Below are 24,023 nucleotides of genomic sequence, written 5' to 3'. Positions count from 1 at the left end.
TTGACTTCCACTCATTTTAGTCACCACATTTATGCCTAACCCAAACAGTAACAATTACAAGTAAATTCATAACCATACCTTTAGCAAAAACATAAATAACACCATATCTCCTCACATAACTGCTAACGCTAAAAATAAAAATAAAGCCTGGCCAAAGCCTTCCTACGGAGTTCCGCTTGATTCTCATCTCTGACAGTTCTCCCATTGAGATTGCTTCTCGGGTTGAATTACAACCAATCAGCAAACAGAAAGAGAAGTTCTGAACAATGACATTGATTTCTGAGCTGTTTTGCAGTTGTAGTCTGCCTACTACTCTGGCAGTAGTTTTATCAATGGCAGCAGAATTGAACGAAGCCCTTCAGTTTGTGTTGGCCACACCTCCAAATATTGAATTAACATTAACAGCCTTGTTCAGCTTGGAACTTTTCTCTTCTCAGTGGAGGATGGTTGTTTACAGCTCAGGTAATTTCTGGTTAGCTTTATAGTGTCGCATTGCATATGTCACGATTAAACATTAGCGATTGGGTAAAATTTAAAATTTTAAACAGAGTCCATGCCTCCATCAAGCAATGGTTTCTCAATAGCCAAGAAATCAGACCTTCTTTATGAAACCAAGCATAGAAGAAGTGGCTAGTTTTTACCAGCCTACCTATAAAACCTAAGTGTAACCTAAAAGTGAATGCAAAAGTGTCTGTAAATATTTTCTCTATTCATGCCACACATTCTCAATTGGATTCAGATGTGGACTTTGACCAGGACAAGACATAAATACAGTATACTTGGATCTAATCATTGTGTTCCATCGTCCTGCTGGAAGGTGAACCTCTGCTCCTGTTTGAAGTATTCTCCAGCTTCTTACAGGTGAAATAGATGAAAATAAAAATCATTTGTAAAAAAAAGTCTGTTTAATGTCTCATTTACAATAATTCACAATGTTGATTTGTAAAAAGATCAATTAAAGTTGATTTGTCTGGGTACCTCAGATTTGGCCTGGTCGGACTGAAAAAGTAATTTTGTATGTAAACTTTTAGTTTTAAAGACAATAAAACTAAAAGTTTTTATTATTTCTCTCATCGAACTTTTAAATGTGAAGTCATTGTTTTAATATCAACATGAGTAAGAAAACAAGTTATGGAATCAGGTTGTACATAAAAAAAAAAAAATTAAAGGCAACAAGAAAAAAATACTGAAACTGAAAGAAAGAAATGACAATAATGTGAGTTTTTTTATATACAAAAGTTGATACAGAAAAACTTTACTCTGATCTTAAGTATGGTTAACCTCCACTGCACTACTGCGCTCCGGCCACTGGGTGGCAGTAGCGCACCAGATGCAGCATGAAGGATGCACTTTTGTTACCTCCACGCAGCTGGTGCTGTAAAAAAAATCACGTGATTTATCATGAAATAATCCATGTGCTACATGATGCCTACTTGATAGGATGATTTCACATTTTCACAAATACTGCTAACTTACAAACGTACAAAATACATTTCATTACAAGTCACTTGTGCAGGCCAATAAAAAAAACATTTTTACTTTCAAAGCTGTCCCTACCAGAAGCTGCACAGTAAAAGCAAGAACCTTAGCTCTGCTGCTGACTCGTTTCCGTGTCATTTTCACAGCTCTCTCTCTCTCTCTCTGTCTCTCTCTCTTGTCTAACAGAAATCTGCTGTGAAGCTTTGTGGGATGAGGAAGTGCCTGTGCAGCATTTTGACCCACAGCCCTTCGTCAGTCTGTCTGGGCAACACTTCAGACTCTCGGCAGCACACACTGAGTCAGTCCTTGCTCACCAGGAGCAGAGGGTTCACTTTGAAATCCTCCACAGGGCTCTTTATTCTCACCGCCATGCGTTTTTTCTTAAGACCTCTCTGTTTCAAAATGGAGTTAAGAAAGAGTTTGTACGGCTCTGTTTCGGTAAAGCGTGGGAAGGAGCAGTTCTCCATCAGGATGAAGATTTTCTTCTCTGCCACGGCGAAGCAGGACGACCCCGGCTCTTCCAGACTTTGTCTGATCGTTTCTCTCGTGTAGGAATCCAGATTCACCTGGAGAAACAGCACATCAGTTACATAAAGCTGCAGAAACTGCAAAAAATGTGTCACTTCACTTTGTGCTTACAATGCAAGAGTAATCATGCTCCCTTGACCTTTTACCAAACAGTATTTTATGAGCATTTAATGTGACAGACCAACACAAAATTTCCAACACAATTTTGTTTGCTTCTCATCTCCCTTCAGTGGAGTTTCTCCCATCGACTTTGACTTCTCTGGTAGAATTTCAACCAATCAGCGAACAGAAGAATTTCCAGTAGCTTCATCGTGTCAGTTGGATTATTTTAGGCCCAATCTACAGGGCTGGTATGAGTACACCTTAAGAGTGACATTTAATTAGGGGTTTCTTTACTTTCATTTTTTTACTCTTTCAATAATTAATTACCACCCTTTACTTTAATCCATCCAGTGCAACCAATGTCTTCAGAGATCACTAATTAGCATAGTTTAACCTCCCGATGTTCTATGAAGGCCTCAGAGGTTTGTTAGAGAACATTATGGCAATGTAACGGCCCATTACGTTGCCATTACTAATGGGAAAGTTTAAAGCAGGGTCACGTTCTCAAAACAGTATTGCAAGCTCTGTTCAATCCACCAACTCTGAATGGAATGACAACAGCACAACTTCAAACCACTAAGACATGGCCGTCCAACGAAAAGCTCGTCAAGGAAAACATTAATCAGAGAAGCAGCAACTCTGAAGGAGCTGCAGAAATCCACACACTCAGCTTACCACAAAGAAAGTCGGAAATACACAGAACAAATAGAAGATGGCTGAACAAAATCAAAATTGGACGCCTAGAAAGAAAACCTGTTAAAGGCTGAAAAGTCCCAAAAAGTTGGTTGACATCCAAAGCTGCTTGAGAGCCAATAAGACTAGCAATTTTAATTCCAGCTATAGGTGATGCTACAAAGTACCGACCCACACATCGACATGCCACAGTTTTCAGAATTTTATTTGGAAAAAGAAATGGAAAATTATGAATAATTTTAGCCATGATTGACTATCGAATGTAACCCCAGTAAACAATGTTGATCTTTGTTGTACCTTTACCTAACTAAATCTTAAAAGTTGAACTGTACATTTGGTTGCATGAGTCCACATCAGATGAACTATCCTCACCTGTTTGGGGGATCCGTCCCTGATGAACTCTTCATAAATACTCGCCGCTATCTGCGTCCGCTCCTCCAGACTGTCAAACGACCGATACTCCTTACAGGCGAGCCAGAATTCCAGGTTTTCCTCACAGAACTCTAGTTTTAGGAAATCCCGAAATGCACTTCGCCCGCCTTTTTACAGAAAAGAACAGAGCTGCATTATGAAGACGGCAGTAGCCAACCATGACATTGGTTCTGAACTGCCTGAAAGCAGAAGGAAATTACTTTTCTGGGAAAGGACCGTCTCAAGAGAGTCTCCAAACGGGTTTGTTTCATACGTTTCCTGTCTGCAAAGAAAGAGAGAGAGGGGGGTTTATTTTGAACATGTGCCCTTTTTACAGAAAAGCAGCATTACACAATATTAGTAAAAAAACAACAACAAAACAAACAAACAAAAGGCAAAACAACAGCAGATCTGCAATGGTTATGGATTCATGGAAATCTCAATGTAATACTGTATGTCCAAATCAGAGTTTTTCAAGGTGCCTTATACAAATTACAAAACATTTACCAGCAAATTGAAATCTTGAAATTTAGCTATTCATATTATATATTTTAACATAATAGTAAAAGGGAGCACAAACATTCAGTGACTTTATATTTAAAAGCAGGCTTGGACACATCTATCTTGCACACTTAGTGTTTTTGAATGAATAGTGACTCATAACCAGTTCTTATTGCTCATCTTAAGATTTTTAACCCCAAAGTGTTTATTTGCCATATTTGTTGTAAGTAAGTAATTGTGACCCTTTCAGTTTGAAAATTGTTTCTTTAAAGCTTTATGACAAGAAAAGTTCTGTTTTAAAAGTGCATTTTAGTAGCTTTTTCATGGACTTTGCATTGAAACAGAATGACACAAAAAGTCATATTTAGATGTTTTAGATGTATTTTTCTTGTAAAAGTGGAAACTAAATGGTTTCTTTTCGTTGACAAAGTTAAATCAACATAGAAGAAAATCTATCGACCTATCTACTATTCTCATTCTGCAAAGGTCTTCAAGTTTGAATTTGTTTTAAAATCTGAATGTAGAAATAAAATAGTTTCTTTTCTAATTTGCAACAAATCTCAAATAGTAAATATTTATTACAAATCAAAAATAATAATAAAACAAATCTTATTTTAACATTTGCAGCTGTAAACAAGTTTTACTTTAGCTGGACTGCGGACGAAAATAACCACGCAAGAGTACGAAGGCGCAATAATAAGCCTTTAAAGCGCTCCAAATAAAATGCACTTACATTTTCATTGTGTCCTTCACGGCTGTTTGGAACTTCTTTAGGAATCCATACATTGTTGAACTGAATCACCTCAGAAGTGAACGAACCTCAGGGTGTGCATGATGCGGCTCAGTCCTCTGAAGAATCACTCCAACATCCTGTCAGATCTCGGATCTTTATCGCTCCCCAAAGGATCCCTACTTTCAGTCCACTGACTGGATAACTAGACCCAGAGCATCGCGCAAACGCATGTCTTGTTAGATTATTGGTTTCAGCACGATATCCCTTTGTTATCTGCCTTGAAGGAACCACATGAATGCATGGAACTAAGCATCTGCTCTTCCTTGTGGTTTAATTTTAGAACACACCTTGTCACACACCCACCACACTCCTCATTCTCACAAACGTAATCTGGCTGATAGGCATCAGTGTCAATTGACTTACCTTTCAGGTCTGTGCTATTTTTAGTGTCAGGTTACATTTTTTCTTGAAATTCCACCAGTCTCTTTCGTTTTTTTTGTTTTGTTTTTCTTATGTCGAACAATTTCAGAGAGTTGAATTTGAGTTGCTTCAGACATCCACTCGCTATCTCGCAAGACTGGGCGTTTTGTATTCTCATTTTGTGCTGGTGGTGGATCATAGCCAGATTTTAAATAGACATTCAAAATGTTCGAGGCCGTTAGCTTGTGTGAAAATGTGGCCCTTATGTGATTTTTTTATTCGTCATTCAAACCACAGCGGCCGAGACAAAAAGGCAGGATTCTGAGTGCCATTTTGAGGCTTATGAGGCAGGATAGTTGAAATCATTTTCATTTTGCTCCATATCAATATCAAGAATGTCTTCAAAGGGCCAGTTGCGCCTGAATGCATTAATAAATCTGCCTGCTAAACTGATCAAATGTTACAGCTGTTTCTGTATTGGATGAGTACTTCTTGAAATTATGAAATACTTAACATCTTTACACATTAATTTAATTTGGCACTATATGTAAAAAAAATAAAAGCCAGTTTGATTTGATTTCTAAAATAACTGTTGTTTTGAAGTTCTGTTTATGTGGTCCTCTTGAGTCTTGAGGGCCACATAAATGGCTGTGGTGGGCCGGATTTGGCCCGCGGACCTTGAGTTTGACACATATGCCATAGATGATCTGGGACAGCAAACAGTTTGAATCTGGCTAAGAAGTGACAGGTCTTACATATAGTTTAATAAGGGCCAGTCTTATGTAATTTCCAGCCAAATAGTGCCATTTCATAGCATAATCAAGCAACTATTTTACCTTCATTTTTTATAAAAGTGCTACATATATCTAATAACTTTAAAAAAAACTTTACTTCATAATTTAACACCTTGAAATTGAGCTTCTGTTTCTTTAAGAAGCACCTGCTTTGTCTGAAGCTCTGCCATCGCAGCATGGCTCCTCTATTAACCCTTCAAAAATATTTTTACCAGCATCTTACTGATAAGTAGCTCCTATAAAGAGCTCAGTAGATGAACAGTTCCACCAGGTGTTTGCTAATTGCTGCTGGCTAGTCTGAAGGAGCTGAATGGGGGGAGTCTCTCTGTGAAGTGGAAACTCTGTAGCTTGGAAACTGCAGCTCAGAGGAGGAGCTGCGTCTAGAAGGCGGGGCCAGGTCCACCCAGGCATTTTGCACATCTGAATGGTTGCCATGGGAGATTAAAGGATTTCTCAAACCTGCATGAAAGAATGAAAGCAACATGCCTGGTAGGTATTTGATGAGGGAATAACATGATAATATGGTGTAAAGCTAAAAAAAAAAAAATTTTACACAATACTGTCTGTTTAAAGCGAGCGTATGAGAAATATCTGCTCATGTTTCACAGTTACAGGCATGTTTAAAAAACCTTGAATCTCCCAAAATATCTCAATATTCCTTTGTCCATAATGACGGAAAGGAAAACTCATTTACTTTATAAATTCAGTGGAATAGAATGAAATATTTCAAGCATGTCAAGCCACATCAAAAACTCATTCATTTTGTCCAACAACCACCGAGGTAAACATGGAGAAGATCCTCTTCCCCTGTCTAGCATGTGATTCCACATATCCTGTGAGTTTGTGGTGTCGGGAAATCCTTGTGATCCAAAAATATTTCACATAAAAACGATGAGCTTATTTCCACTTGGAAACTTCATACTTACCCAGGAAGCAGCAGTCTGGATGGCAAAGAAGTGAAAACAAACAAAACAAAACAAAACAAAACCAAAAAGTCATTGGCCAAACTGTCTTTTTATTCATAGTAGATGACTGAATTTAATCCAAAAATTTTATCAGAAGCATCTTGAGAAGAAATTTTAGTCCAATTACATGTTTTCTTTTAGAACTGTAAGGGATTAAAGTTCATATTTCCTGAAAACTATTCAATGCTTTGTCACCCAAAACCAAAATAGAGTTTAATTCAGAGGTGGGTGGTAGAAAGTTAAGTTTAACTTAGCAACATCTGAAAAATCCCCAAAAACGTATAAAAGTAATTTTACTACATCACGCCTTGACTAACACTACTTGGAAATATCATCACCCTTTCTTCTAGAAGAAAATCTAGATGCGTACGTCACACAGGGCTGACTCTGTGTGATAGCAGTATTCATTGGTCATTCACATCTTTTTCCTTGCAGACTGCAGTTTGTTGTGAAATCTCTCACCTTCGGTAACCAGCTGGCTCAGGAGACCATGTCAAACTCATTCATCTGGTCCAGCCCCTCGCTGGAGCAGTTCAAGAGAAACAAAGCTGAATTCCTGGCTCACCTTGAGCCTTAACTTAGTTTATCTAGCGGGACATTTTGTGGCCTGAACTCATGACGGCGCCACCACCAGGTACAGAACCCACAAGGCAAAACAAGAATGCCTTGACTAAGGTCAGTTTGGATTTAAATTCTATTTTTACAGTTTCCTTTATTGACCATAGTGTATTTGGTGACACTCTATTTAACAGGGTGTGCATAAGACTGATATGACACCGTCAAAAACATCACATAGCATCTGTCATGAACATGAAGGACTGCTCTAAAACTTGCCTTGAAAGTCCATTAAAAGTCCCAACTTTGCATTAAAATGTCATTATTTACAAAATAATGTAAAGTTGGCACTTTTAATGGACTTTCAAGGAAACCTTTAGTACAACTTTGCATTAAAAGTGTCATTATTTACCGAATGACACTTCATGACGCCAGTCATAGACATTCATAAAGACTCCTTCGTGTTCATGACAGATGTTATGCGAGTCTTATGCACACTCCGTCAAATAAAGAGTTACCTGTATTTTTTTTGGCGCAAAGGGGGCAGTGGGGGTTGATATCTGTAGTTTTGATTTGGAGTTGTTGGCGTGCTGCTGTAGGTCTTGGCCAAAAAAGTAGCAGCACTGTGCAGCAAACTGAACCGTCCTCATTCACCAAACCAGGAGATTCAGCAGGCTACTGGTGAAAGCAGGTACCTTGACACGGAGCCAAAGCGGAAAGCTGAGCAGGCATGACCTTAAACAACCATCTGAGAGACCATTTGGTTTGTCAACCCAACCGTGACTCTAATTCGGTGATGCAAAATAATGAAACAAAAATATCCCAAACACAGCAGCAAATCTACGTCAGGAAGGGTTGAAAGAAGATAAGGATCGAGCTGCTGCAGTGGACCAGTCAAAGTTCAGGCCTCAACCCAACTGGAATCCTGCACAGAAACAAACCAGCCTGCAGAGCCGAGCGAACAGGAGCGGAGCAGAGAGCCAAAATTCCTCCTGCGATGACGTGAGGACCAGATAAAAGTCACAAAGAAAACAACACCTTCAAAGTTTTATTCAACGTTTCCTTGTTGGCTGGACTTTTCTTTTTCTTTATTTTGAGCACAGTGAGCATTCAGCCCTCAAGCAGCTCAGCACAGATAAGGCCTGTCATTTTAACCCTCTCTCTTCAGCCGTTCAACAGTTTTCAAGTCTTGCCGCAGTTTTTCATTCAGCCGTTTTGCTGCGACTTAAACTCACACAAACGCCTCAACAATTGAGGCTGCAAAACAAACTTGTGTGAGGCACCACGTCCAAAATAGCGCGCTCAGTTTCCTCGTTTGGTCTCCATCAGAGTTTGCCTCACGTCTCGTCTTCAGCCCGATGTTCCAGCCGGTGATCTAATCAGGGCTGTTTACTGTGTTTCACGAACCGACAGACACTACGTCCAACGTGACGTTATGACTTCACAACTGAGATGTTTGGTTTGGTTAAAATTAGCAATCTGCTGTCTATTTTCTGCCTGCTCTCTCCGGCCTGGCGGCTGCGGCTGTGAAAGCGTTCAACCGTTGTTGACGTTCTTCTGTTGAGTGACAAACTCAAAATGTATTTACTTCCTCCTTAACTTAGACTTGAACCTAAGAAAACACAGACAAGAGCCATACGGAAGAATCTTACAATAAAAAGATTCTTGTGAATTTTTTTCTGCCCCTGAGAGCTGAACCAGTTAATCCAGTTCCATGAACCACTTAGGTAATATTTGTTTAATCATTTCTCAACCTAAGTGAACAGAAAAATCAAGAGGTGAGTGACAGCAGGGACTGTTTGCACTGCCAGGTTCGTAAAAAACAAACAAGTAAAAAAAAATTATAATAATACAGCAGGTTCAATTTTTCTTATTTTCTTGCATTTTCTAGAACTTGATCAGCAACACGGACAAATGCGAAACAGATCAAGATCTGCAGCGTCTGCTGAATCAGGAAGTTTTTTTTTGTTTTTTTTAGCAGTTGCAAAAGACCAACAGTGATAGAAATCAGTGAAGGCATCTCCTGATTAAAATACCAGCTAACCAGGCTGCAGGTTTTAGGCTGCAGTTTGTTATAATGTATTTATGTTAAACTGATCAACTACTAAAACTCCACTTTAATTAGTCTTGGATCTACCAAAAAGCTAACATAAATGACATCCTGCACTCTAATGGGCCCCTTGCAACAGAAAAGAGAATAAATTATGCAAATTCTGAAGATGTAAGCATTCATTTTCTAATTCAGTTAAATGAAAATCAGCTTGTAGCAAAAATTCATGTATATATATTCTCAAGACATTTCACAAGACAGGGATCCAAATCAAGCAAGCAGAATGCAATCATAAGTTTCAAATTTAAAACCAGTTGCACCAGACATTACTTTTTTTTCCGTTTGTTTTTTTTAAATCCATGCTGGTTTCTGTCATCACTCATTCATTTCCCTAGTGATGTTGGTAAATGTGATCAAAACAAACACGTTTTAAACACCTGATTCGCCCGTTTGACGCCTCTGACCTTACTTAACCTTACTTGCTAGGAAGGCACGACGTTGACTGACTGCTAATAAAAGCAGGGATTTATTTACTTGTGATACATACACAGAAAAAAGGACAATATTAGGCTACATAAAAACTTATATCTACATCCCGTTTTGTAATTAGTGGTGTTGCACATGCAGAGTGGAGTGGGGCTCCTCTCTGCTCCGACTGCAGACGGGCCTACTGAGTTCTCTGTTCTTCTTCAGTTATGTGAATTTTGAGCAACTTTTGCAAAATAGTGAAAAAAAATAAAATAAAAAATGCAAATTAGAAAAGAATCAACCAGGCTGCACAAACCGTAATTTCCTCAGGTGTTGATGCTACACATGGCTGTGATGGAACAGGAAGTAGAGGCTGCAAACTAGCATGGAGCTAACATCTCAGAGAACTGGAGAGTCGGACTTAGAAATTTTATTTTTTTTCTTAGGTTAGAACTTTTATGACAAAAGCAAATCCATTTCCTTTAACGTATTAACGCAGTAAATGCTGTTCAGTGAGCTGACGGCAGAGAAACAACTTCCAGGAAAACCGTTTATCTGTAGTCATCTGTGGCCGTGCTAACTAGCATTAGCATTCTTGGTTATGGTTCTACGGTTATTATGTGGTGGTGAACCAGCTGTAGACCCTCCCTCTGACTGATTGGTTGTTTCTGACTAAGTGGTTCACAGATTATCTGTCTTGTACTGTCACGACACGACATGGTGATAATTTGAACAGATATGTAAAAAAAAAAAACACCTATTGCACAATTCAAGTTTTCTTAAATTATGCCTTTTCTATAAAACCTTTCTAATGCGATACTTCAAAAATGAATAAAAAAAAAACGTTGATGGAAACATGCTTAGTCACGGCAGATCTATGAGAAAATTTCATTTTAAAGTAACTCTTATTATTGCTAAGGTCATAAACTGAACTGCGGGTCTATAGATGTATAAGAAGCTTTAACTGTAAGGGTTTTTAAAAATATATCTTTTAGATGGATTTTTGCTTTTCATCAAAATAAATTCAACTAGAGGCTCTTTATGACGTCCTTCATGACCAAGACTGACAGACAACAGCACACACACTGACCTGACCTTAGACTGGCACAAAGAATTTTAGTCACCAGCGAGATCTTTGGTCATGGCTTATTAATGTTGCCTTTTTTAAGATCCAATTATGTTTTTATATTATAACCCAGGTTGTTGAAAGGTTTTTTATACATCTCAAGGGTTTTGGAAGATAAGTGGATTTTATAACGTCTAACTGATCTCAATCTAGAAGTACAAGCAAATTTACACAGAAATATCGAAATTTGCACAGAAACAAAGATAGAACCATATTTAGACATTTTATTAGCAAAAGAAAAAAAGTTGTTTTGGGGTTTAGTTGCACATTAAGCATGCTAATTATTTGTGTCTGATATGAAAACCCAAGAGTGAAAGACAAGCAAAACTAGAATATATTTATTTTGTATGTAAATATCCACATTAAAGCTTGGCAAATAATCTAACATCAGAACATTTGATAAAAGTTTGCTGCTTCATGTGTGAGCCCAACAAAGGCTCAGAAAAACTGAAACCTGCAGCGTCAGCTTTTCTGGCCTGTATGGAAAATTTGCCAGCACATAAAAGCTGCATGGCTCTAAAATAAGACATTTTATTATCCCTGTTGCAGAAATAAATATAGAAGCCATATTTGCATGACAATTAAGGTCACAGTAATATACCTCTGGTTACGGAGGGAGAAAGAAAAGTTTTACAAGTTTTCATTTGCAATTCACATCGGAGCCTGGCGTTTTATGGCAGGGTTTCCATGGTAACATTAATGTGCGCTCTTTCTGCCAGTCAGCTGGACAGAAGTCTGGGTAGTTCATGTGTTTTCCACCTGATGTAGGCCGCAGTAGATTCAGAGATTATTATTTTCTTGGTAAAGAAAGGATCAATGTTGAAATATCATCACCTCTGAAAAATCATCAGTCAAAAGTGGGTTAGGCAAAAAAATAAAATAAAATAAATTCTGAAGTTAACATGGTTACTTGACTGTGCTATAAAATTGCACTTATTTTGGCTGGAATACACATAATGTTGCCCCATTAAAGAACTGATAGGTAAAAACATTTGAAATAATAAGTATCTTTTCCTAGTCCCACCATCTGGTTTGCCATCTAGATGAAGGATTAATTTAGTCTTAATTATTTCTTATACTTTGTATAATAATTGTGTTGCACTTATAGTGCTTTGTATTTACTGTTTGTATTGATTGTATTTACTGACAAAATGTACATAGTTAAGTCATTTTAACCTTGTTTCTACAACCTTTGTTTTTAGCCAGTCAAATTATTAATTGTCCAGCCTTTTGGCTAATTCTGGGGCATTTATAAATCTGTTAATTGATACCCATTGCCTCTAGCAACTACTGTGTTGAAACAGGGAAACACCTCAGACATGCAGGGCAATGTGCGTTGACGACCAGGCCTGGGAAACACTGATCCGGAATATATCAGACACAATCTCTACAGGACCGGCATGAAACCCTACATGATCTAGAACATCCGACAAAACATCGTCGGATGTTCTTTGTCATTGACAAAGCAACGTTACCTGACACAGGACAATATAAGCTTTTTCCCAGAATTTGACCGAATTTGACACCTCTCACATTTTTGTTGCGTAACGTCAGGCTGCTTTGAGCAACTCCTCAAGGCCTGAGGTTTAGACCGGTGGGTATGTGAACGGAAACAACACTTGTTTTGCAAAACGGTGTTGTGAAAAGCACACCCCGAGTGAACAGTTGCTCAATAGGACCGAGTAGCCTCATTTACAACCCAACGGTGTGATGCCCAGCAAGCAATTTCAAGAGTACAGCCTTATTATAAAGATATCAAAGTTTGACAAGTACTTCTTTATGGCAATGTGGATAAAAAACTTTTGAGTGATTTGTAGTTATTAAAAATAAAAAAACCAAGAAATCACATTCAGTTAAGCCAGAGGTCTCATTCTCGCGGCCCGCGGGCCAACTGCGGCCAGCAGGACGATGTCTCGTGGCCCCCACCGTGATATGAAAATATAATATTAGTGCGGCCCACAGGGTGAGCAGACCTCTGAAGGAAGTCCCAAGCACCGTTCCTCGTCATGGCTGACATTCGGTGCCTGGCTAAGCTACACTGACTTCATGCACACTACGCTTGTAACAACAGTGTGGCGGACGATGGACCATTCCGGTACCAGTTGCCTGTTTTTGCAGTCACCATTCCGGTACTTTCTAACATTAATAAATGCCACGATCAAACCGGGCTGATCCGCCGTGCTGTTGTGACAAGGAGAAGCGGTAATGACGTCACCCGTCGAGACATTCTCCATACGTTGCTAGCTGGGTAAAGACTTCTATGAAACGTAGAACAAGAGCGACGCCATGTGGAATAACTAAATTTTGTCACATCCTCATCATGTCTTTGTCAAAGCCAAAGTCTGCAGTTCATGTTTTGGAGAAATAATTAAATGTTGATGACATTTGAGGATATTTTAAAATGTTTTTTGTGGAATCCTTTATGCGGCCCACTCTCACCCAAACTGCCTCCAGCAGCCCAGGTAAATTGAGTTTGAGACCCCTGAATTAAGCCTTCACAACCCTTTCTTAATATGTTGCTGATCCACCTTTGACAGCCTCAAGTCTTTTTGAATATAAAGCCACCAGCTTAGATCAGCTACCATTAGGCAGTTTGGTCTGTTTCTTTTTGCTGCTAGTTTCCATCAGAGACAGCTGTCTGCCATTTTCCAGAGATGTTCAATCGGATTCAAGTCTGGACCCTGGCTTAGACCCACCAGTATGTTCCCAGAGAGGTTCTAAGGTCACTTCTTAGAGACCTTGTCCAAGTGCTTTGGGTCGTTGTCCTGCTGAACAATGAACCGTCGCCCCAGTTGGAGGTCAAGAGTGCAGGTTTTTATCCAGGATGTCTCTGGACGCTGCATTCGTCTGACCAGTCCATCTGACTAATTCGTCTGTCCTGACGAGTCAGTCTTTTAGCGCTGCTGCAAAACTTACCCATACCATGTTGCCAGAACCACCATGTTCCACTGTAGGGACGGTGCTGGCCTGGAGATGATCTGTGTCTGGTTTCCTCCAAACACGCCAAAGAGTTTAATCTGTGTCTCATCAGACCAGAGCATCTCGCTTCCTCTGGTCCGAGAGTCCTTTATTTGACTGTAGGCAAACTCCAGACGAGCTACCCTGTGACTTTTATTAAGCCTTTGGCTTTCATCTGGCAACTCTACCATACAGGCCTGATTGGTAGAACGGTGCAGAGATGTTTGTCCCTCTGGAAGGTTCTCTTCTCTCCACAGAGGAACTCTGGAGCTCTGACAGAGACACCATTGGGTTCTTGGTCTCCTTCCTCCCCGAGTCACCTAGCTTAGACTTCCAGCTGTAGGAAGACTCCTGCTGGTTCCAAACTTGGATAACACTTTGAATACTTTCTGGATGCGCTCTACATTTAATTGTGAATGTCTGTGCCAATTTGAAGTGTCTAGTTCTACCTGATTTTCTTGCACTATTGCCTTGTATGCACTTTAGCTTCATTTCGTACCAACTCTGACCATCTTCTCTATGCCCTGTTGAAGAAAATCATCCCACATAAAATCTTCAATTATGTGAAATTTTGTACTGGTTTATGGTTAAATGACAAAATATACTGTACCATGTGACCAAACAACACACACAACATGGCCAGACAAAGTGTTGCAAAATGTTGGGAAAGTGCTCAACAGCTATTCAAAACATTGCGTAAAGGTCAGAAGATGCAAACGATGCTTTGTGCACGTGCCTGGCAGCAGAGGCAGATATGCAGAGGCCTGTCTGTGGTTGTAACATGACTGAACGTAGAAGTTTAAAGTGTTGGAATACCTTTGTAAGGTACTCAAGACTTCGGTCGTTGCATTTTCTGCTCCGCATGCAGAAGACATCGTGTTTATGTTGAAGCATGAACTCTGACTGCTTCACAGATTTTAGAATTGTTTTTAAGAGCTGCTGCAGGATGGTCTTTAGAAAAAAAAAACTGATTAAAGCAGATATCGCTAACATTTCATGTTCTGATAGACGGACGTCTGCCTGTGGAGTCTGGACTGATTTTAGCTGGAACAGAAAGTGAAAATATGAAAAAGAGGCACTTCTGTTTTTTGTTTTTGGTGTTTGTGTTGGTGGGGGCATGAGACAGCCAGCAAAAACTGGCTAAAATAAAGCAACTGCATTTAAAAAAAATGTCCAAAAACCCCAAAGGTTTGGTTGGGAATGCAACTCATTACGTTGCTTTTATCTTACTTTAACTAACTCTGTCTTTTAAAGAACTTGTTGCATACTGTGATATCGCCTTTAGTTTAATCATTCCATCTCGTTTCCTTACTGTTTATTCTTTCTGTCTGTCTCTGCTACATCTAACTCCCCACTTTTCACCTGCTATCCCTGAAAATACACATTTCTAATCCTGACTGATCGAGGCTGATCTTTATCTGGCACCAAGTTTCCACCTGGCAACTCTCACCTGCCTGTGAAACACACCTAGAACAAAGGCCGCTTTGTCTAACTGGTCCGACAGCATCCCAGCCGCATCGTACTTACAGGTAATTTGATCCCAGTAAATACTTTGTCTCGATTGAAGTGACGACCAAAAACACTTCAAATTTTTGTAGCACTTTCCATCTCATGTGCTGGACTTTTTTTATTTTTACCTCGAGGACGATTTTAACATCTCTGAAACCTCGCTTGGCAAGAACATGAATGACTGAGGGGCTTTCAATGCTACGATTTTTTTTGCTCATTTCAGTATAAAAGTGTTTCTGGAATGTATACATATTTTTTGAAAACTTGCGTATGTGACTGTCGTCGTCTGCGCTCGTTCAAAAGTACATGAACAAGATCAAAAGAGGATGTGGTGAAACAGTCAGGCCCGAAACACTTCCTCTTTAAGTTTTTTTTGTAACCTTTTACAGACTGATACCTGCTGCGTTCTCACAGATAAACTTCCTTTTTGGTGTTCCCCCCCCCATCTCATATAGATGCAGTTTCAGTTTTAATCCTTTCTGCTGTACAAAGACAAAAATTTGTGAAGATGAGGCTTGTTTCCTGTTCTGATAAACAGGAGACTGAATGGTAAACCAACCGAGCAGGTCTGTAGCGTAGTGAGGAATAAAGCCCATTCAGAAACATGAAGCCCCCAAAAAAACAAAGCAAAAAAAAGAAGCATTACAGCAAAGCTGATGTGATAACAGATCCTGTGTAGGCGGAAGCATTAAGAAAGACAAAACTATTTATTAGGCAAATACGGAGCACTTTGACAGAGTGCAACACAAAAGTTATAATTTTTAAGCTGTGACCATTCTAAAAAACAGAAATGTATCAACACTATCTATATGTTTAAAGATGGAGAAGCTCCACTCCACACCTTGTCCTGTCTGTTTTTTTACTTTTGAGGAAAACATGACCCTCAACCACAGGTCTTCAACCTGGGGGCTGCGAAATTTCTGATGATGTTTTTTGTAAAGGTTTTCAAAATTCAAAAGTTGTGTCTTTAAATACACATTGGCATTAATATAAAACAAAACGAACTGATAGAAGGAGGCATGAAACACTGTATTTTGGTTAGTGAGCAACTATGAGCTATGGGGTTTTGCTCCGCCATTCCATCAGTTTCCCAGGGTGGAAAAATGTTGAAGGTTATGTCCTAAACCAGGGTCAGTTGTGCCAGAATATCTTAATAAAACCAATTAAACTGCTCCGTGTTATTCTTTCAGTGTTTTTTGCAATCAAAATAGTACATTTTGCGGTGCCGATATAGAAATGTTTCTAAGGAATTTTTTAGGATATTTGCTGTAATGTATGATGTTAAATGTGACTTTTTATTTGGTTTATCGATTATGGATTATAACTTGACATCCAGTGAGGTTGAAGCACTTGAGCTCCATGTTTTTGACTAATTTTGAGAAAATTTGCAGCCAATTGGAGATTTGTTGATGTGTGAATTTTGCAGATTTGTTAAAAACTGGAAGGACTTATTGATGTAATTTGGAGTCTGGAGGGCCACATATGAAGCTACAGCTGGCCAGATTTTTCTCCCAGGCCTTGAGTTTGATACACGTGCCCTGAGCCATTAGCTGTGTTTCCACTAGAAATGTTCACAAAACATTGTCAGTATTCCGCTAATGTCCAAAAATATCATCCTGCCACTTCCTGTCATCTTCTTTTCGCCAGTAGCAACGTGAATTGTGTGATGCGAAAAAGTGTTTGTGCTGCAGTTTTGTGAAATATAGAAATTTTGATACACCTTAAAACAACCTCATCCTAGTGCAAAAATGCTTCATCAAAAATCGCGAGTTTTTTTTTTAAATTGCCGTTTTCACTCTGCGAATTTATGTTAGTAATTTGCAATTTTATGCTTAATGGAAATGCAGCTAATGACAACCAAACTCTTTTTCTTTGTGGTTAATTCATTTAAATTTTTTTTTTTTTTATGAATTATTGAGACAGTAATTCATTTCTTGAAAACCTTATAATTTACCCAGTTTTGGTTGTGATTCCCCCTCAGCACAGATAACTTTTAAATTACAGAATTTGACCCCCAATCAAACCAAATTACTTTCCTACTGGTAGAAAGGATTCAATTATTTAACCATATTTCCTTATAATAAACTGTTGAGATCATAAAAAGTATTTAAAATCATTAGTTGCCAAATCAGGTATGAAATGTTCCCCTGGTGGGTATAAAATGGTGGTTTGATAAAATGCAATTTGTGTCAAACAGCTCTATGTCATAACCCCACAAGGTCAGGTCAACCAGGAGTAAAAAAATAGAAAATGATGAAAGTCACCTGAGACAGCCACAAACATTTTTTTTCCAGATACACATGACCCTTTAACTCCATGAGGGACAGAATCCAGGTTCCACCAGCAGTTCAGAAGGAGTGTGAGATGTGATCCTACAAAAATAAAACTCCAAATAATGTGTTGTCTAAGAAACGAGCCACCTGTAATCTTGGGGGTGATGAAGTGAGAGCAAGATTGCTCAAAAGAGAAGCCAACTTTTACTTTCAAGGAAGGCAGCATGACACTCTTCCCACAGAGCAACGCGCTAAAGCGATTAGCTCAACCTCAACTGCATGGAGAGCATGGCTTCATACCACTAGGGTTGGAATGTGGAGTAATTAGTTGGTGAGAAAGCCGTGTGAGTTCACGCTGTTGGATAGTGTTCAGTCGGGTCAGAATATTTCAATTTTTTAATTCATATAATCTGAATATATGAATTAAAAAATTCATATATATATTCATATATAATTCAAGTATTTAACTTGTTATGTAGCTTAAAGTTTCCTTTAAGAAAACTCAAAATAATGCTCAGGTTTGCTCTGGAAAACATACCCAGCTCTAATCACAACTGTGAATATAATAATAATAATAATAATAATAATAATAATAATAATAATAATAATAATAATAATAATGGAGAATGTTGGGTTGCAGTCTAAGAGGTAAATTCAAATGATTCATTTTTAATGTGGCAACATGACAACTTTTTTTTCCCCAAGAAGTCCGTCCATCCATCCATCCATCCATCCATCCATCCATCCATCCATCCATCCATCCATCCATCCATCCATCCATCCATCCATCCATCCATCTTCTTGACACCTTTGTCCCTCAGTGGGTTTGGGAGGGTTTTTCCAAGAAGTCATATGTGTATATTTATTTAATCTCATGGGTATGCTGTTAGCGTTTCTGTTGAAAGGAAACATCCTAAAATAAAAGTTAATGTTTTTGTTTTACTTCTGTATCATTTGTGCTTGCCTAGAGAACAGCATTATTTAAAAATGCCTCGATTTTGCAGTTTTGAGGCGCTTTAATATCGGAAGCTATTGCAGAAGCAACGAAACATTTTAACAACAATGCTCATCTTTTGAAACGGTAGCAAAATGCTCAAATGTAGGACAGGTTTAAAGTGGGGACTCCAGATTCGTCGGCCCCAGAAGACGTAAGGTAAAGTAATTCTATTTATATAGGACATCTTCAGTAACAAGGCATTTCAAAGTGCTTCAAATGATTAGAAGGAAATACAACAAGACAACAAACCAAAGGAAAGAGCAAAAGAAAAAAACATATAAAACTACATATTGGTTTAATAAAAATAAGAATAAGTAGACTGTAATTTATAGACTAGTATGAGTTTATCTGGATTCTTGTTCTGATAAAATTAGATGGTACTTTCTAAGTTTGTTCTAGATTTGTAAACTAACAGCAGTTTCTCTACGTCTTGCTCCGATGTTATTAGCTTAAAGCTAAATTTGATCTAAGGTAGAGTAGTTTCTCTAGAAGCTAGTAGGAATCTCTCTGAATACTAAGTTTGTTCTAATTCCTGCTCTGGGTGGAGTGAAGTATCTTTAAGTGTATATCTGCAGTTTTGTTTTTGTGCGGCAGTAAATTGAATCTGTTTATGTCTGTAACGGGTCGTATCAGCTTCATGCTAGCCTGGCGGCGGCGCCGCAGTATTTGTTTAACCAGCACACAGAGAGGTGTGTGATGCTAGCGGGGCTGATAGGACTGGTATCTTCTTACTTTAGAAAAGGCAACAACAAAGCAGGAGTGTTGAGACGTTAAGAACTCAAATGTGAAAACTGGGTCAACACAAACTGAATTTATCACTGAAATCAGTGTTTTGTTTAGTTTTTTTCTGGGTTTTTTTTTTTTTGTACTAGCTTGTTTCGTTGTTCCGGATGTACCAGTCACGTCACTTCTGTACATTCTGCCACTTTGAACAATTCTAAACTGCTGGGTGGTAAAAACTCTGCGGATGAGTAAGTAGATGAATGAATGAATGAGGAGAAAGAACTGAATGAATTAGCGACTGGGTTGCTTCCTGTGTTGTGTTGAGGCGATGCGATTCTTACGCCTGACCTCGTTTTGCGGCCGCCTGTCTGATGAATACAGATTTGAATCAGAGTGCACTTCAGAACACCTGCCTTTGAGTCCAAGTATGTTTTTTAAATTTTTTTATTAAACACCACAAATATTTTTGAATATTTACATTTACACCCCCACATCCCCCAAGTACATATAAAACAAATAGCTTATATCATTTCATTACAGTTGTTACATATCAGCTCAGTGAGTCTGATGTCAGAATGGAAACATTTTGAATGCATAAAATTGTGCATAAAGATAAAAAAACCCCAAAAAAACACACCTCTGATAGCATCTACTTAGCTATTGCTTTAGTGCGATAAAAAACCTGAATGGAAGTGCAAATTGTAGATAACTACCCCAGTGTGCGCTTTCATTTTGGGTGGAAGGGGTTCTGTCTAGTTTCAACTGTCACTCTCAGAAAGTCCCCAGCATTTTCATTGCACAGTCATCGCCTCTTCGGGAAGTCTCTTGCTTTCCAGCTCCATCCGGATCAGCTGCGGTTTCAGAGTCGCATTTTGAGCAGAGACCCATATTAGCTTAGGAGACAGTTCAGATCTGCATACGTAACTGTTTTTACAAGCAAACATGGCCCAAGCAGAGTGATACGTGGTAAAGAGAATCCCTAAGTAGCTCTCAGACTATAGAGGAAAGTCCAGGCATTTCGGTGAACGTGTTAGATCGAGTCTGACGGGTCGACGAACCCCCGGATCTCGATAGCACTTCTTCTCAGTCCGTCCAAGCATTTCACACTGCTTTACAGTACAGCGAAGCCTCTGGCGTGTGTTTTCTTTACATCCTCATTGGGGTCGATGTAGAGTCCAGCAAAGTCCTGTAAATGTCCGACTTTAGGAAGCGTGGGTATGAGTCCTTCTCCATTAACCCGTAGACAATATTCTGGGCCTCTTCGAAACACACTGCGGACGCAACCTTCATGTTGGTCCTGATTACCTCCCTGGTCTTGTGATCGATGTTGATCTGGAATTTAAAGAAACATAACATAAGTTGCTGAAGCAGTGCTGGCTTTTAAGAAAAGTACTAAAAAGAAAACTTCTTCCAGTTAAAAGAAAAAAAAAAAACTCTGCATACCTCTCTGGGAGCTTCGGCTTGGATGTAGAGTTTGAAAATCTTTTTGGCCCTTGAGGACATTCTGAAGGAAGACTTGATCTTCTTGTAGTCCTCACACACCACCCAGAACTCCAGGTTTTCATCACTGAACTCCGACTTCAGGAAGGCCTGGAATATTTTCATCCCATCTGCACGGGTTGGGAAAGCAAGCAGCAATGAGTCAACGTTCAAGAGGGATACTAAGTAGAGGATTTGCGTACCAGATGTCTTATTGGCCAACTTACATTTGGAGGACAGAAGTCTCTCCAGTGACTGTGACCACTGGGACATCTCTTCAAAACAGAGCCTGCAAAAGGAGAGCGTGTTGTTACTAACACGTGAAAGGAGCAATAATGAAGATGTTGAGTTTCACGGTGAAAGATTTCTTAACTTACTCCTCTGTGTTGGATGATTGAGATAATTTACACTGAAGCCGAGACTTTAGGTTTCCTCCACTGCTAAACAATGAGAAACATAAGACAGCAAGAGTCACTTCACTGAAAAATCACATGTGATCAGCAGAAATGTAAAGAGAAACCCTCATTTGGAATAAAATAGTTACCTGTATCCAATAGCTTTCTTGTCGATGTCCATGTTCAGGTGTTGCGGCGGTGTCAATGTGGCTAGACTTGGCATGGCAACAGCGCTTTGTACATGTGCAGTTTCTTTCAGTAGGCTGCTCTCAGAGTTCTCCAACTGCATCTGTTTCCCTGAGCCCGCGCAGCAACTCTATATATGTACAGAAGTCAACGTCAGAGCTGCAACTCTGAACAAACCACACGCAAAGAGGAAGTTGTGGATGACGCAAACATCCGCGCAAAACGTGCGGCATAGAGCTTCAGCTGTCTGACTGAACTGTACTCCAACCTGCATTGTTTGGCTTAAGGTCTGGAGATGCAAATTCGCAGGTGGAACATTCAGCAGCATAGGCAAATGCTTCAGTATCTCTGTTGCTTTGCCTTCGGAGGCAGTGTCACTATTATAGGATTTGGACAACAAGATACTGAAGTCATTCCAGCACCTAAATCTACTGTTAAATTTGAATGAGAGATATCTAAACCCCTTCATACTTGACCACTAATGTTTCTCTCAGGGTTTTATTTTTTCTTTAGTGGAAATAACTTACTTTTTATTTGCAAATGATAGCGCATCAACAAGAAGTGACTTTAAGCCTCACTTTGCCCAAAATTATTCAGTCATTTTGCAGGTCCTGTTTTGAATTTTAGCTTCTGGTTGCCAGCTGTTTGCAACCCTACTGACTGTTTGGTTGTGTTTCTCTCATAGCTTTTTCTTTTCTGAAGTGAAATCAACATGTGAGTGAAACTACAAGAAATGACTTTAAACCTCACTTAGACCAAAAAGTAATTTTGCAAGTCACGTTTTGAACTTTAGCTTCTGGTTGCTAACTGTTAGCTAACCTGCAGCAGAAGGTAATAATTTATTTTTGTTTGCTTTAGTCAAGGTGTTGGATAATTTTGTGAAAATGCAATGCCAGCTTTATGAGCTTGTATTTTCTCAGCAGTCAAACTTGGTGGCACATTTTCTAGAAAGTCTGCCTTTCTAGGTCAAATGCTTAAAGAAAAAAAACAAAACTTCATGTAACCCAAAGTCTGAGTCTGCAGCTGTGCACAGCCTGCCTGTGTCTGAGCCTCAAGTACCAAAGGAAAGCCGTATGGGGCCCAACAAGTTGTGTTCTACTTAAAAGCATAAGCTTCTGCTTGTCAGTTCATTTTCTGCTCACTGGCACTGAGCCCTCCTGTTATCTGGAGAAGGCCCTGAGCAAACTACAAAAAAAGAAAAAAAGAAAACTAACGCACAAAAATTGTTATATATGAATCAGCTGTAAGGCAGGGTTACTGACCACCAGTAGGCAAAACTTTGTCAAATTTGAAGAAGTTGCTGTGTGAACAGAAGCAGAAAATAGTTTTAAATTTAAAATAGTTTTCCCTTCAGCCATCAGACTCCTGAACTCAAGCTGCACCAAGTACAGCTTCATTTCATAAATTATTCACTCTCACAAATATCTACACGTCACATAAATGACTTTATTATTTATTTATTCATTTATTTATTGTTTTGTGTAGTAAATTTCTTAATCTGGGAACTGAGTCCAAATTTCGTACCACAAGCAAGCAAAATGGTATCACAATAAAAAAATCCTTGAATCCTTGATAAGAAAGAATTGCTGGTGGCTGTTTACGTTGGACAGCGTATTCGTGTATGTTAGGGATTATAACCGAGTAGCTGCAATGCACAAAGACGTCAGATTCCCTCTAAAACCACTATTTCAATAATATCAAATATGTCTTATTATGCAGGACTCAGCTAATGGGGTTACAACCAATTAGCTCCAAAGAAAATGAATGTCACCCCTGAATTAGCTTCTTTGCTAATAGCATTACATCCACATATTTCAGCTTCCCAAAATGCAATTTAAAAAATACAATTATCTATATGAGCTACAGAAAATCTGCCAACAGGGACATTTTTGGCAAATTATTTTAAGGTGTTTTGCTAAGTAGATGTGAACTTAAGCTTCACAAAAATATCACAAAAAGAACAATCCGATTTGCTAATTTACCATGCTAACTACTATTAGCAATGCAATCTAAAAGCAATACATCTCTCTGCATTTTGAGGGGGTGTTGTTCAATATCTCAGTATAATATGATAATGAAAATGATGAATGATTTTTCAGAAGGTACTTATTTGTAACTCCAACCCATGTGAAGTGAGTCGTTTTCATCTTTAATGATTTGATGACTGACCCATCAACACAGAAAGCTGGTGGTGGATCTTTAAAGGTTTTGTAGCTTGGCAACTATTTCTGGGTCAGAATCTTTGTGACTTTCTCCAGCTGAAGAGGCAAAAACATTAGTGTTGTCTGAAAGGTACTTTGCATATGAGGTAGACAAACAGGACAAGCTGAACGATGTCAGCTGGTAATTTGCAAGCAGTGACGGCAACAAATATGAGTAGAACTATGAGGACATACTGAAACTAAAGACAATAAGGCAATGAATGCTCTCATTCTGCAAAAATGAAGTATAAGAAAAATTCAAAAGTCAAAAATGTCTGTTAAAATATTAGCAACTTGGTGCTAGTTTCAAAAGTTGAATTGACATGTATGAAACGTCTAATAGCAGACGGCTTCATTTTCCTTCATGTTCTATCCAAATAAGAACATATATATAATATAATGATAATGTCTAGGTTTGAAAGCAAAAGGGTAAAATATTTGTGAAGATGGTAAATATTTGTGAAGATGGTAAAAATG

The 24,023-nt window shown here is 38.8% G+C and overlaps 2 protein-coding genes across 3 annotated transcripts; both read right to left on the bottom strand.

The window, feature by feature from the left end:
• Positions 1 to 1,212: 1,212 nt before the first annotated feature.
• LOC103479040 (regulator of G-protein signaling 21-like) lies at positions 1,213 to 4,884 on the bottom strand. The gene is made up of 4 exons (XM_008433251.2): positions 4,448 to 4,884; positions 3,435 to 3,496; positions 3,175 to 3,341; positions 1,213 to 2,045 (listed from the first exon to the last, which is right to left on the bottom strand). The coding sequence occupies exons 1-4, from the start codon at positions 4,498 to 4,500 to the stop codon at positions 1,779 to 1,781; spliced, it is 549 nt and encodes a 182-aa protein (XP_008431473.1). The 5' UTR covers positions 4,501 to 4,884; the 3' UTR covers positions 1,213 to 1,778.
• A 14,861-nt stretch (positions 4,885 to 19,745) lies between these two features.
• Positions 19,746 to 21,448, bottom strand: LOC103479039 (regulator of G-protein signaling 13-like). 2 transcript variants are annotated; one of them, XM_008433248.1, is made up of 5 exons: positions 21,309 to 21,448; positions 21,142 to 21,204; positions 20,992 to 21,053; positions 20,729 to 20,895; positions 19,746 to 20,617 (listed from the first exon to the last, which is right to left on the bottom strand). In XM_008433248.1, exons 1-5 carry the CDS (start codon positions 21,446 to 21,448, stop codon positions 20,432 to 20,434), a joined length of 618 nt encoding a protein of 205 aa, XP_008431470.1. In that variant the 3' UTR covers positions 19,746 to 20,431. The 2 variants fall into 2 exon arrangements, with proteins under 2 accessions (XP_008431470.1, XP_008431471.2); XM_008433249.2 differs by having other exon boundaries at positions 21,142 to 21,201.
• Between the last annotated feature and the right edge of the window lie 2,575 nt (positions 21,449 to 24,023).

This window comes from Poecilia reticulata, linkage group LG17 (genome assembly GCF_000633615.1).
Source record: "Poecilia reticulata strain Guanapo linkage group LG17, Guppy_female_1.0+MT, whole genome shotgun sequence".
In the NCBI taxonomy this organism is placed as follows: domain Eukaryota; kingdom Metazoa; phylum Chordata; class Actinopteri; order Cyprinodontiformes; family Poeciliidae; genus Poecilia; species Poecilia reticulata.
This window is presented reverse-complemented; position numbering and strand designations above follow the sequence as displayed.